The sequence below is a fragment of the Typopeltis vanoorti genome, chromosome 19 (genome assembly GCF_054136105.1).
Source record: "Typopeltis vanoorti isolate ZY-2024b chromosome 19, IOZ_Tvanoo_1.0, whole genome shotgun sequence".
Lineage (NCBI taxonomy): Eukaryota > Metazoa > Arthropoda > Arachnida > Uropygi > Thelyphonidae > Typopeltis > Typopeltis vanoorti.
In genome coordinates this window covers 102,165,820-102,180,998 of record NC_143567.1, presented here as the reverse complement: position 1 = coordinate 102,180,998, position 15,179 = coordinate 102,165,820, and the positions used below count along the sequence as shown (strand labels likewise).

The 15,179-nt window shown below is 36.0% G+C and overlaps 1 protein-coding gene across 1 annotated transcript in view; it reads right to left on the bottom strand.

Annotated features, from left to right (window-relative positions):
• LOC150096401 (uncharacterized) overlaps positions 1–15,179 on the bottom strand; it is a 136,408-nt gene that overhangs the window by 91,197 nt on the left and 30,032 nt on the right. Inside the window, exon 2 of the mRNA XM_090409053.1 lies at positions 8,596–8,786. Within this exon, the coding sequence (XP_090265179.1) occupies positions 8,596–8,786 (191 nt within the window). The remainder of the gene's footprint in view (positions 1–8,595; positions 8,787–15,179) is intronic.

Sequence of the window (15,179 nt, the reverse complement as noted above, 5' to 3'; positions counted from 1 at the left end):
GTAAATGACGGTGTATGAGGGGGGGAAACGCACAGAGAAGAACCAGAGGAGGGGGGGAAAGAAAAAGACAAGGGGGAGAGTTAGTCTCGCGCTTATCAGGCGTTGTCAAAGTTCGTTACTTGAGAATAGGAAAGCGCCGAAATGAGATTGGAGACGTATAGAGACGGATGAGGTGATCATCATTAAGACCGAACCTAGAAACAAAGAAGAGCCAAAGTTGACATCTGGACCAATACGACAGGTGACATGAGATATGAGTTGACGGAAACTCCTTGTCAAGCTGTCTGACGGAGTTAGAGGAGACTAATGACCAGCGGGGAGATGTCACGCAGCTCGCTGTGACACACACACACACACACACACAGAACGTGAATGAAAAAGGTTCACCTGTCCCTGGAGGCTTTCAACCGAACATTTCTTAATAAGATTTCATTCAGTTGAGGGCTTTTCTTAATTTCGGGGGTCTGATTTTCTATTCAATGAAATCAATAAACAGACCGATAAAAATCAACAAGCCAAATTACTTTTTCATAATCTTCAGTTTCTGCATGTTTATTACAATAACTGGTTATGGTATATAAGTTCGTTCTTGCGACTTCTATCTCCAAGTGTACCACAGTTTCGCCTCCAAACTCAAAGAACTTAAGCTTCTTTGTCTTGTTCAAACAAGTTATCCTCTTATGAAAATGATATTTTGTATTTTGTAAATGGGTTCTCAGTTTTGTCTTTGGATTATATGCGATGGAAGTGGTTTTATCTCTCTCTCTCTCTCTCTCTCTCCAAATAGATCATCTCCTATAGAGATGATCTATCTTGAACCTCTGAATATTTTTATACTTCGTGCGTATGTGTGTTTATCAAGAACCATTCAACAGCCTATTTGGTTGTTGTTGTTATGTTCCATCGAATCGTTTTCGACTCCTGTTGACTCCATGAACATACATTCTCCATTCAGTTCTGTCCCTGGCCATATCTTTCAGAATTTCCAAGCGCATTCCAGTCGCTTCTTTAACTCCATCCGCCCATCTAATTCTTGGTCTTCCTCATCTCCTGCTTCCATCAACTTTAGCAAACATCATCATCTTCTCCACACTGTCATTTGCTCGCATAATATGTCCGAAGTGTGACAATTTTTGCTTGATGATCATAGCTTCGAGAGATCAATCTGGCTTTATTCTGTCTATCACTGACTTATTGGTTTGCTCTGCAGTCCATGGTATTCTTAGTAAGCCTTTCCAAACCCATAATTCAAATGCATCTATCTTCCTTCTTTCACTATTTTTCAGGATCAAACTTTCACATCCATACAGTACCACAGTACCATACAGTACTTGAATACCATTGCTTTCCCGATTCTGATTTTTGTTGCGAGGCTAATATCTTTATCTTTAAAGATCTTGCTTAAATTTGTCATTGCTTTCTTTCCGAGTAATAATCTTCTTCTAACTTCTTCAGTACAATAATCATCTTAATCAATTCGGGATCCTATGAGCACAAAATTGTTAACTGCTTCCATTTTCTCCCCATCTACTTCAAAATCATTAAGTTCACATGTTGCCATAACTTTTGTCTTTTTGAGGTTAAGTTTAAGACCATATTTAGCGCTTTCTTATTTAACTTTCATAATAAGTCCCTCCAAATATTCTTTGCATTCTGCTAGCAAGGTGGTATCATCTGCATACCTCAAATTATTAATATTTTTTCCACCAATTTTAATTCCAACTGAAGACTCCTCCAGCATATTTGGTAGCACCTTTTAAAGGTATCGAGAAACTTCTGATTACTCATATTTGCATCCCTTGACAGATAGGCCCTTAACATGTTATACAGCATCTCAAACCACATTTATTTTAAGCTTTAAAAGAAGACTTGAAAGATGAAAATTATTTGGAATATAACATGACTGTTTTAATAGGGAAGAGGCCAGATATAAAGAAATTAAAAAAAAAAAGAAAATTGAAATAACTTCATTCAGATATCGAGAATTCTCTCCACTGCTTCGATAGATTTTTTTCTTTTCTCAGTCACGACATTCGAAGTCTTCCTCGGTAGTTGACTTTTGCTTCAGCCTTTTGTCTCGTGATGACCCTTGCGCAGCAAAAAAAAAAAAAAAAACCGTTAGTTGCACGCGTGACACAGCGGGGAAATCCCATGCACCCCTCGGGCACACACTTGTGCATGATCCTATCGACAGATCTCAATCTGCTTGTCTCCGGGTAGCGGCTTCCCAGTTCTGCGAATCCTGTCATCACCGTTGTTAGTTCAACGCGCCGTCATGTCTGCGTTTCCCCCGCTCGAAGCTGAATATCCTGCTCTTTTAGAATTTGGCTCAGGGGACAAGAAAACCCTGTTGTAAGTAGCACTTTGTAGAGTAAGGAGAATGATGTCTTGAAATCATACTCGCTAAACTAGAGTGGTACTGACTTAGGGGGACAGTTATCACCACCACCAATAAACTCCATATGGCAAAGCGCCACCACCAGGTGGCGACGTCTTAATAGTACTTAAACATGGAAATGTTACAGTCAAGATTGTTTCCTCTGCGGACAGCACAGTGCTGCTGGAAAGCCTACTATAAACGTATCTTAGCAAAGGAAATAACGTAAAGAATCAGGAAGTATATTTGGTCTATAATACCTCACAAATTTGGTCTCTATAGGATTCGGGTAAAAATCAGGAGCAGTTACCATACACTTCTCGGTCGATCATGTTACTCGCAGAGGTATGTGTGTGTGTGTGTGCGTGTGGCACGTGCGTGCTAGATGCTCAGTAAACACCCACTAATGAAATGAATCTTTCGAATGGATCGAGTGCTTCGCCGATAAGTTTCCGTCAGACTCCCAGCAGTCCGTTTGTCTCCAGAGAGGGGAGAGGCTGTCACTCTGTAAAGCCCATCGCCGAACTCCGACGATTGGGTCCGGGTCATCCAATCTCTCCTCCCCTCTCGATAACAAGCTGGGATCACGCCCCAGGTTCCCCTATTGATTGCCGCTTCTCCCTTATGAGTCTACCGAACGTGAAGTGTATGGTTAGAACTGTTTGTCCCCAGAGGCGATTGTTGTTTCGAAGCAATCCGTCATGCACATATTACTCTAGAATTAATTACAGAAACGCATCGACACAAACTGTTCTGTGATTCCAATCCCACCCCACCTTAACCGTTCATACTATCATTACGATAGTCCACTTCTATAATGAATCCTCTGCTATCCAAGAATATTGAAATATTTTTTTCTGTATGTACTACAAATGAAATTTAAAACAATGAAGACCAAAATATATGATGAACCTATACGCATCGCTAAACACAAAATTTAATTTCTTTTGTAGCCAATCAGAAATAGTATTAACTGACCAACCACGGGTTCTTGTTGTTCACTTTCTAGTTATGTATTCAAGATCAATTACAGCATTTGTAGTGTTGAATTGGATTAAAAATTGTTGTAGTTATAGAATTTTGAATTTTGTCACACATACTTTTATCAATTTTGAAATTAGACAAATTTGTGTCTATTTTTTTTTTCCTGAAAACACAAATATATCAATTTTGAATCTTTGAAACCTTTTCAAAAAAAAATCTCAAAATAATAAGGTCGAACGAAAATTTAAAGAAACAGCTGAAGTAATTCGAACTTCATTTCACTAGCAGAAAGTATGGCATTCCTCTGGACAAACACAGACGGCACAGCCATTAAAAACAGGGACGATCTGCAATACTTGTATAATAGTATCTGTATACTATACTCACCGTATACTATACAGATTCTATAGTATACGCAAGGAATCTTTATAAAGGCATTTTAATTAAAAATGAAGTGGCTAATCTCATACCAGATAGGATTTATTTTTCGTCTGGAAAACTTGCTTTTTTTCATTCCGGAAAAACAGTTAATCAGCAATAGAACACACGCAATTAACATACGTAATCGACTCACGTCAACCCTGATTAACCAAGCCACCCCATCCAACAATGTGACTGCCAGTGAGAACAGCAGGCTTAAAACTATATTTAAAGGTGTGTTATCAGCAACTTCTGAATCACTGGTCTACAGACAAGACCGTGTCTAAAATAATACTTAAAATAATTAAAATAAATAAATAAAATACTCTAAATAATTACATAAGATTTAATTAAACTCATTTACATTATTTTTAATGTCATGTGGCTCCCATGCACGAGAGATTGTCAACCTATAGTACATCAGTACCTTGAGTGGGGTTTGCATTTTTATTTTTTATATATTTTTACATATTTTCTATATTTCTTACTTGATGCGACTTGCCAAATAAAATAATATAGTGTCCATTAAAACTAGAAACCTGGAATGTCAGAACCCCGTATGAAAGAGGTAAGGTAAGAAATGCTATACAGGAAATGAAAAGACTTTGAATTGGGATTTTAGGAATGAGTGAAGTTTGATGGCCAGGATGAGGCAAAACTCAAGTTGATGACATGACAGTGTGGCACTCTAGAAGTAGTGAAAACAATCATCAAAACGGAGTTGGAATAATATTAAACAAAGATGCCAATAAGTCACTATTGACCTTCATCCCCTACTCAGATAGGATGTGTTGTTATTAAAACTGAAAGGTCATGTACAGGTCTATGCCCCTACTGTTGACAAGAACGATACCGAGATCAAAGAATTTTTTGATCAATTAAAAGAACTAATAAAAAATACAATAAAACATGACATTAACATCGTCATGGATGATTTCAATGCTAAAGTTGGGAAAGATAGAAGTGGAGAAATAGTTGGCGAACATGGACTGGGAACAAGAAATGAGAGGAGATCGTCTTATTCAATTTTGCCAAGAAGAACTAATAATCACAAACACATGGTTTAAGCTTCCATCACGAAGGATATATACTTGGTGATCACCACAGGATAATAATGCAAATATAGTCAGAAACCAAATTGATTACTCGCAAATTAATCAACGATTTCGAAGTTCCATTAAGAGTACAAAAAAAACTATCCTAGTGCAGACATTGCTTCTGATCATAACCTACTGGTGGCGGAGTTAAAACTTAGACTGAAAGCTATACTTACGAAACATCAACAAAGAAGTTTTGTTTAAGGAAAGTTAAAAAATCCAGATATAAGAAAAAAACTGAGTCAAGATCTGAATCAAGAGATAGCACTTATCGAGAATGATGACGTCATGAGAATGAAGAATCATCGGCCAAATTAAAATCTGTCTTCATAGAGAAATGTACTAATACCTTGTGTCCTGACAGAGTAGTAAAAAAGAAAGAACTGACGAAATTCTTTCTCTCATGGTTCAATGCAGGTCATTTAAAAATCATAGTCCAACAAAATATAAAGAGGTTCATAAAATTATTAAAGGCATGATTAAAAGAGCAAAAGAAATCTGGATCAATGAAAAATATAAAGAAATAGAATTTCTACAGTAATCTACACAAAGAGCTGAAAGAGAACTCGGGTATATGTAAGAAAAAACAACTATGTATCCTTCGAAACAAAAAGGGAGAAATAATATCCGAAAAGGACGACAAAATACAAGAATGGATGAAATATGTAGACGAACTCTTTACTGATAACAAACAGAACCCAGAAAATACTTATGAAGATGGAGGGTCCATGCATTCTAAGATCAGAGGTAGAATGTGCGCTGAACTCAGCTAAAAATGGTAAAACCTCAGGTCCTGATAGAATATCAGCAGATATAGTAAAGTTATTAGAAGACGACAACATTACTATATTAGTAAAGCTATTTAATGAGATCTACGATACAGGCATAATCCCTCAAGACTCGTTACATTTGACCTTCATCATGCTATCTAAAAAAGCAATTGTGTAAACTTGTAATGACTATAGAATGATCAGTCTAATGAGTCATGTTCTCAAAATGTTTCTGAACATAATTCAAAAACGAATATACAGAGATGTGAAGACACCATCAATGATACCCAATTCGGCTTCAGAAACGGTTTGAGAACGAGAGAGGTTCTTTTCTGTTCTCAAATCTTATTCCAAAAATGCAGTGACCAAAACAAGGAAGTATTAATTTGCTTCATTGACTTCGAGAAAGCATTTGACCAAGTCCAACATTCTAAAATAATTAGAATGTTGGACTTATTGAATTATTAAAAAGAATTGGATAGATGATAAAGACATCAGGATCATTGAAAACTTATATTGGAACCAAAAGGCATTTCTTCAAGTTGATGACATTATCGGATTCCATTAACATCAAACGAGGAGTAAGGCAAGGATGTGTGCAGTCACCTCTTCTTTTTAACATATACTCAGAAGCCATATTTCAAAAAATTTTAAAAGGAAGGGATTAATTTAAATGGTGAAATCATCAGTAACAGCCGATATGCTGATGACACAGCTCTTCTGGCTGACAATATTCAGGATCTTCAAAATCTTCTGGAACTAGTGAACGTAGAGAGTGGAAAAATCAACACTATGTAACGGCAATTTAAATTTAAATTTAGAGCTTAGAGTACGCATGGTTAAATGCTATGGATGGTCTGTAATGCTGTACGGTGCAGAAACCTGAAGACAATTGATTAAAAAAACTTGAAGTCTTTGAGATGTGGTTCTACAGACGAATGTTAAAAATTCCATCGACAGCAAAACGTCCAATCAAGTAGTACTGGAACAAATGGAGAAATCACGTAAACTTCTAAATACCATAAAAAGATGAAAACTGCATATTTTGGTCACTTACTTCGTAATGAGAAATATAAGACACTTCAATTGATTATAAAAGGGAAGATAAATGGAAGAAGAAAATCTTGGCTGGCAGACATCAGAGACAGTGGACTGGCATGAGCCCGGAGGGACTGTTCAGATTGGCTGAGGATCGCCCAAAATTTGCCAAGGTGGTCGCCGACCTCCGATAGGAGATGACACTCAAAGAAAAAGAAGAAAATAAAATTTATTTATTCTTATTTATTTATTTTTTACTCTCCGTCTACTATTAAAATAATACTTCTAGAATATCAGCCCTATTTATTTACACCAGTCCTTATGTAACAACAGAAGATTACATGAGGTATTTGGTGCTTTTTTCCTTATAGGCAATAACAAAAATAATGTGTTGAATTAGCTGAAAGATAAAATTGTATTTTATTTTATTTAAGTGATTATGAAATCACTTAAACAAAATAAAATACAATGCTAAGAAGATTATACATGTGCTTAGGGGGCAGTGGTGTAGCTAGAGCTTTTGTCGCCCGTGGTGATCCCTGAGTTTGCCGCCCCTCTCAATACACACCGAAAATACTACAAAAAGTCAAAACGACTTAGGGGAAATAAATTAAAACACTATGTTTATTTTTGAATAAAACTTTAATTTCAACACTTCAAAATGTTATTTTTCTTGCTTTTCTGTTAGCAAAATCATCGATGACATTAGTGAAGTCTATTTCATAGTAATGTAGGTAATTATTAATCTATTTTATTTAGAAAACCTGCACAACTAGCAACACTTACAGCAATTGTGAGGAAAATTCGCAGTAGGATTACAATATTTGGAAATGAGTTCTCGAGACTGTAGTTTAGAATTAACTGCAAAAGAAGTGCCGCCCGGGGAGGACCTCCCCCTCTGCCCCCCGCTAGCTACGCCTCTGTTAGTAGGGGGGGAGGGCGACAGAAGACGAATACGCATCAAATGCACAGTAATATTCCAGAATGCATTGTCTTCCTAAGTGCTCTAAAACCAGAAGAGATACATGCATTATGAAGTCACGAAGGTCACATAGCATTAGTCAAAATCACACACATTGGTAGGATAAGTAGAAATATTTTCTTTCTTTAAATTTTCTTAAAAACTCCGTCAGTCACCTTCTAGTTTGCCTTGCTGGGTTCCAAAACGTAGCACGTAATTGAAAACAACATCCTCTTCACGATGACACAAATTGTTCATAATTAACCTTTGTTGAGAGGATTTTATGCATCTATCTATAATAAAGCACACTGAAGGACGAAAGAGGGAACATATTAAGCCCCATTTTTTTGAAAGCGAGGATATTACCACGCGCGAGATAACAACTATACTTGAACAGAATGGAAATCAAAAATCTCCGCTAAACAATCAACACGCCTGCGTGTAAGGGCGTCTGATAGCGGTGTTTTGAGGTCACGCGAATTGCTCCCTTCATCCTCTTAACAAGCGGTTACAGAAGCTGAAAACCCACGATGTTTATTCACGACTCTGTGATGACTTCCCTCTCTCCCAGAGTTCTTCGGCGCAAGTATACTCAAATCGGAAAAGAGGAAAGCATTCTGAGAACAATGGCGCACTTTTCTGTGTAAGAATGCGAAAGCTTTGAAGAGAGGGAACTGTTCGCACTCAAAGAATCTTTACACACTTTCGAACAGTTAAAATTGTCACACGTTTCCAAACGATCTTTACACCTATGAACATAAGGACGCATGCGTAATACAACTCTAATACAGGAAGGGCTTTTCTTTGCATTTTGATTCATATATTTCATCATACATTTGGTTACGAACATCGGCTTTTATTTACATAAAAATAAAGAAGAAAAAGTATAATTTTGAAACTTTTTCCCATTTGTTTTTCTATAGTTAGATGACACAGAGAGAGACTTACCTTGGAAGTAACTTTTAGTCCTCAGGTAACTGACACTCAACCTCAAGATGGACAATTTGTCTAACTTTGAGAGAACACTCTGTTCATACGGCAGAAGACTGGCTAAGGTGTCCAATTCGGCATTGAGACGTTCTCGATGCCTTTTGCTTGGATTCGATTTAGTTTGTCCGTCCTTCGGTGGCACCCGGACGCTAAGAAATAGATAAACAAAGATTACAAATGATATTTTTATTTTGGTACTCATGCGTTTACAACTTTAAATAATTAATTAAACTTACAAGCGTGGAAAGATAATGAGGACTACAATAATTTAAATCATAACTGTTACAATAAGCGTTCATCATTTATGAGGCATGTGATATTGAATCCTTACCCAGAAGCCATCTTCTTCTTCTTCAACCTTTTGGTTCTGTCAACTGCTGGACAAAGGTGTCTCTCCCATGATTTTCCAGACCACTCGGTTTTCTGCCTCTCCCATCCACCTGACTCCTGCAATTCGTTCCAGTTCATCTCCCTCCACCTTCTTCTCGGTCCTCCTCTTTGTCTTGCTCCATCCATTGATCTCCACTCTGTTGTTTTTCTAGTCCATCTCCCGTCACTGCATCTGGCAATATGGCCAGCCCATCTCCACTTAGCCTGTGTAATGTATTTTACAATATCCATGACACCTGTTTGAGATCTTATCCAGGCATTTGTCTTCCTATCTCTTAATGTTATTTTTAGCATACTTCTCACTATGCGATGTTGTGTTGTTCTCAGCTTTTTGTTTAGGACTTCTGTTAAATGTTTCTCCTCCGTATGTTAGGCCAGGAAGTATGCACTGGTCGAAAGCTTTCCTTTTTAGACTCATAATGATGTCACTTCTGAATATGTCTCTCATTTTCCCATAAGCCATCCATACAAGGTGAATTCTTAGTTCAATCTCTTTTCTTTGGCACTCCTTAAAGGATAACAATTGGCCCAAATATACATAAGAAGTAACTTGTTCTATTTCATGATTTTCGACTTTGACAGTTCTATGGTTAATATATTTATTCATCATTATTTTTGTTTTTTCTCTATTTATTTTAATCCAATTGCTCTGGAGGCTTCATTTACCTGATTTAGCCTTTCTTCCAGATCTTCAAGATTATCTGCTATCAGGACAATATCATCTGCAAATTTCAGATGATGCAGCCCTCTCCATTTATGTTTATTCCTTTTGTTTCCCAATCAAGGCTTCTAAAGACTTCCTCTAATGCAGCTGTAAATAATTTAGGAGATATGGTGTCGCCTTGCCAGATGCCTTTTTGTATTGAGAACTTTTCACTGTTTTTACATAATTTAATTACAGACGTTGCATTTTCGTAAATATGTTTTAGTCTTTCAATACATGGTTTCTCAGTTCCCTGGGTTTCAAGTGCTTTTAGTGTTGCAGATGTTTTAACTGAATCAAATGCTTTTTCGTAGTCTATATAGGCTAGACATAAGGGTTTATTGTATTCAATTGATTTTTCAATGAGCTGCCTTAATATGTGAATATGGTCCAAACTATTGTACTTCTTTCTAAATCCAGCTTGCTCACAGGATTACATTCCCTCTAGTTTAGATTTTATTCTATTATTTATAATTATTGTGAAGACTTGTGGGGAGTAGGCTTATAGATCTGTAGGTTTTAATTTCTTCCTTATTGTCCTTTTTAAAAATTAATATTAGAAGTGAATTGTTCCAATTTTTTGGAATTTTTCTGTTTTAGGCATTTATTAAAGAGTTTAGTCAGCTGTTTGATCACGGGGCTTCCTCCCAGTTTTAAGAAGTCCACCATAATTCCATTTCTCCTGGAGCCTATCCATTCTTCAATTTCTCCAACCAGAGGCTAAGTTAAACGACTAATATAAAACTTTAATTAATGCCGAAGAATTTTGCGCTGTTTATAATCTGACAACGACAATCACATAAAAGACAGCACACCGCCATGCTGATAGTCCTATATATATTTTATATAGGACTGACTTTTTGCTCCTTTTTGGTCTTTAATTTTTAGTTTTTTTTTTTTTTTTAATTTAGTTTTCAAAATTTATAGCTAAATTTATTCATCATTTTCCCATGATTACTGGTCTCATTTATGCATCGTTATGAACCTCTTATCGCATGTTCTCGGCTCAATCAAATTTAGCTCCAAATATTTTGTCATCCTTGCCTTTCAAAAATATAACCAGGTGTGCCTTTTATAAATTACTCCTTAGCAGTAATTAAAATTTTACATTAGATTTTTAACTTAGTCTCTGGTCCGAGATACGGGATAATTCCATAACCTTCTAAGCTCTGCTATTTTTATATTAGCTGACATCAGAAACTACATGAAACCTTACTTTCAGAAAATCCATGTAATAATAAAATGGCGTATTTCATAACAACTTTCTTTTTTATAGAGAAAACTATTATCACAGCAACAAACCAAAAATGACAAATAATTTTGTTTTTTTTCCTAATTTGAACTAAATGGTTCAATTAAAACTGAAAGAATTCCACTGATTTTAGTCGTCATCCTGAATATCAAAACTTATCCTAATATTTGACTCGAAAAATGACATCTAGAGAAAAATAAAACTGGCATTTTAGTTTTCATTTTTTTACAAATGCATTTTGAAAGTAATTTACAATTTACAAGGCATGCGCATTACAGTTAAACGCACCACCTAGCGGCCGGAATGAAACCATTGTCATTAATTTCCTAAACGTCGTCTGCTCTGATGGATCTATGATAGACATATTATCTGAATGTGCATAATTTATTTATTTTGAAATACTTAAAATATTGTCAAAATTAAAAATACTGTGTTTCGATATACGCTTTCAGTGTGTTTAATGCATACTTTTGACTTTCATTAAAAACATTAAAAGGAATTGCATTGACATAAAAGAAGCGAAAAAAAAAGTGTTGCATAATACGATGCTTGTAACTTTTCCTTGATTCAACTATGCTGTCAATAAAAGAAGCTGATAAATTCAAATTTTAAATTTAAATTTCAGATTCAGTCTCGGAGTTATGGACGAGCTAAATATTACATTTTTTTATTTTTCCCGAGTCTATCATTCGAAAACAAAATACTGAAAATTTCGTTCTGATTTAAGAAACGAGCAGTTTAAAAAATAAAAAAATAAATAATAATAATAATAATAATAATTTCAAGGGCCTGAAGAAGGAATAAATGTAACAATCCACAAAAGTTTGAAATGGATTCAATAAAAAGCAAATGGCCAAAGAAATGTAACAGCAGATATTTGGCTTTAAGTGGATTCAATAAAGTGCGAATGGGGTGTGCATTTTACAATAAAGACATTGAAAGTAATTCTCGTGGGCTGTCAGGAGGTAAGGGGAATAAAGCTTCGACGTCACTGTGTGATCTTTGGGAGTACTCATTGGAGAGAAGTCGCGCGTGACAAATGGGTCATTAGTGCAAATCGCACGTAGCGTGAGAAGGAGCTATCTTTTCTCCGCTCTTTCTTGTAACCATCAGGCAACGTTTACCAACACGCCCAGTTCTTGCAGGGATACTTTTTGCTAATAGTGTGCGGTAATTTGGACTTGGCATGTAGATCACAGTCCTAATTAGATCCCTGATGACCGTTAATTGGAACATCAGAGAGACACCGTAACACACTGCAAGTGATATCGTCTCGTTGCCTCATCCTACACTCGGGGTCAGCGTTGAGTAAAGACCTCAAATGACGTCATTGCGTCCATATTTAGTGGCTGCTGAGTTTGCGTTTAAATGAATTTTAAACTGATCTGAAATCTTGGATTAAAACCTAGCTTATAAAATTGCTTGGTATCTTAACACACACACACACACATATATATGTGTGCGTGTGCGTGTGTGTGTGTGTGTGATTGAAGATTTACTCGGTTTGATATCATATTTACAAAATTTTTAACGACTAGAACCTAGATTTGAATAAAAAAAACTTTAATTACACTACTAGTTTCGTCTAAACTTTGACTTCATCAGATGTGAGATAAACATATAAATACCAGTAACCAATCTAAAGGAATTGGTTTTATAAAACACAGAGTCTAGGTCACTGAGCTAGGTCTGTTCTGTTAGACAAAGTTTAAGTTCATTATGAAGTTCCTCTTTGTCTAACAGAACAGACCTAGCTCGGTGACCTACACTCTATGTTTTATAAAACCAATTCCTTTAGATTGGTTACTGATATTTATATGTTTATCTCACACCTGATGAAGTCTAAATTTAGACGAAACTAGTAGTGTAATTAAAGTTTTTTAATTCAAACCTCTGTTAACATTTAAACTTAATGGATACTCTAGGAAAACTATAGACAAATTACTATTCAACGCTCATTCACGACAGTATGAATACACCCCTACTTGTAAGGGCAGCATTTCTTTGCCATTTATAAGTTCTTTATCTCAAGAATTGGCTAAACTTCTGAAGAAATGTAATATCAAGACGTTCTTCAAAACCCTACCCAAACTTCGTTCCATCTTAAGTCGTCCTAAAACTAAACACAATAATCTTAAATATCCTGATGTTTATAAGGTTCTTTGCAGCTGTGGTAAGCCATACAAACGAAGAAACCTATCGAACTCCGTTTAGAGGAGCACCAGAGAGACATTACCTACAACAGAACTCAGTCCAATGCCTTGTCCAGTCAAGTGTTATTTTCAGCGAACTCAAATGATGCAGGTTTGCCACATCAGATACTCTGGGATGAAGCTGTCAACGTACACCAATGAATTAGAGAGAATAATTTTAAAATCTAAAGAGATAGTTATCAATTCCGTCCATATTAATAACAACCTAAGCTACCGCTTATCAGACTTTCACAGCACTAACATTTAATATTGGCGCTCTCGAGACCTTATACGAGCGCATATACATAATGATACAGTCAGAGTTCATTTTTCTATTTAAACTCTAGCCTTTATTCTTTTCAGTGTTAGATACGTTACTCTATGGCTTAAAAAAACAATTCATTTAGATTAGTTACTGGTATTTATATGTTTATCTCCCACCTGATGAAGTCTTGGTTTAGACGAAACTAGTAGTGTAATTAAAATTTTTTTATTCAAACCTCGGTTCTAGTCATTAAATATTTTGTATATATATATATAGCCGGTCTCATACGGAGGTAGGGTTTTTTTCACCCGGAAACCCGGGTTTTTCGTTCCCCAGAACAGACAAACTGCCCCTTGAACACACGCATCTACAGACATAGGACACTCCTGGAATAGGATTGACCGACCTATTCAGTGGGATTTCTGGTTTCGAATCGTAACAGGTCATTAGGTCTAATACGTAAAAGGAAGAAGAAGAATTCATTTCATCCGGACACTTTCCTTGAACTTTATTATGTTATTCGTGCAATTATCTCTCAACTGACTCATCTAAAGATATTAAGCCAATGTATTACGCTCTCGTCTATTATCCTGGTTGGCTTTTTTCTGGAGGAAAATTCCAGTTTTCAGGAAAAACTGTTAGCCTTTTCATGAGACCAACTAACTCACCTTCATCTGAAAAGTCCTATGAAGGTTTTTCGCAGCCTATCATGGATTCGAACCTATCTTTTTTTTCAGCAAAAAGCATCGTTGATACTAACACAGTTAGAGTGATTCCACGCTGCGATGAAAATTGGGCATCTTAGGGGTGGAGCCACATCTTTACCACATTCTTGAGTTCTCAAAAGAGTCAGATGACTTCAAATATTTCTTCAGTTTCAAGGCGAGACTGAAGTCAAATGGAACGAAGTCCAACTTATATGGCGGTTGGTTCAAGACTATGAAACCAAAGTGATAAATTGTGTACAATTGTTTTGAGAGTACATTATAGTGTCGGAAAAAAATCTAATGGGGTCTGCTGGCTAAATCCTGCATTTTAGGAAAACTCTTCAAACTATACTTTCAATGGAAGATTGAAAGCATAGTTCCATTTAATTGTACGCGCGGTAGGCATGGAATCTAAATCCGCTACACATTCCAGACATCAGAGCAGAGATTTGCATCTGTAACATAAAAAACATCAACCTCTGATGACAGTTTCTTTGTCCATAAAAACTGTTTTTCATTCACCAATGGATGACAACACAGAGAATGATTTCTGCAGTCATAAATTTCATCTGAAAGCCGGGGCTTCCGCAGGGGGAGGGGGTGCAAACGAGGCACTTTTCCTGCTGAAATTGAGTAAAACATTCCACAAATTATAATCGTAAAAGTGATTGAGATATGTAACCTTACATCTTCGACCATGGGACGCTTTGTCTGTATGAAAATTTTATTACATGCAGAAATATCTATGCAATTATCCTGGAATCACAACTGAAGACTTTTATCGGCAATCAATATCTATCCCATACTTAGATTCTTTAATTTCATCCTTAAAATCAAGATTTTCGTTGGATAACCAAATAGCATTTTTAGTATTTCAGTTTCATCTCAAGAATATTCCAAAAATAGACAAAATAAAGTACCAAAACAACGTCAAAAGAGTAAGCAAAAAATACAATTTATAATATACAGAAACAGAGGCAACAACGTGATATTAAACATGGACCAATTTTCCTTCGACTGATATTCCTCAAAC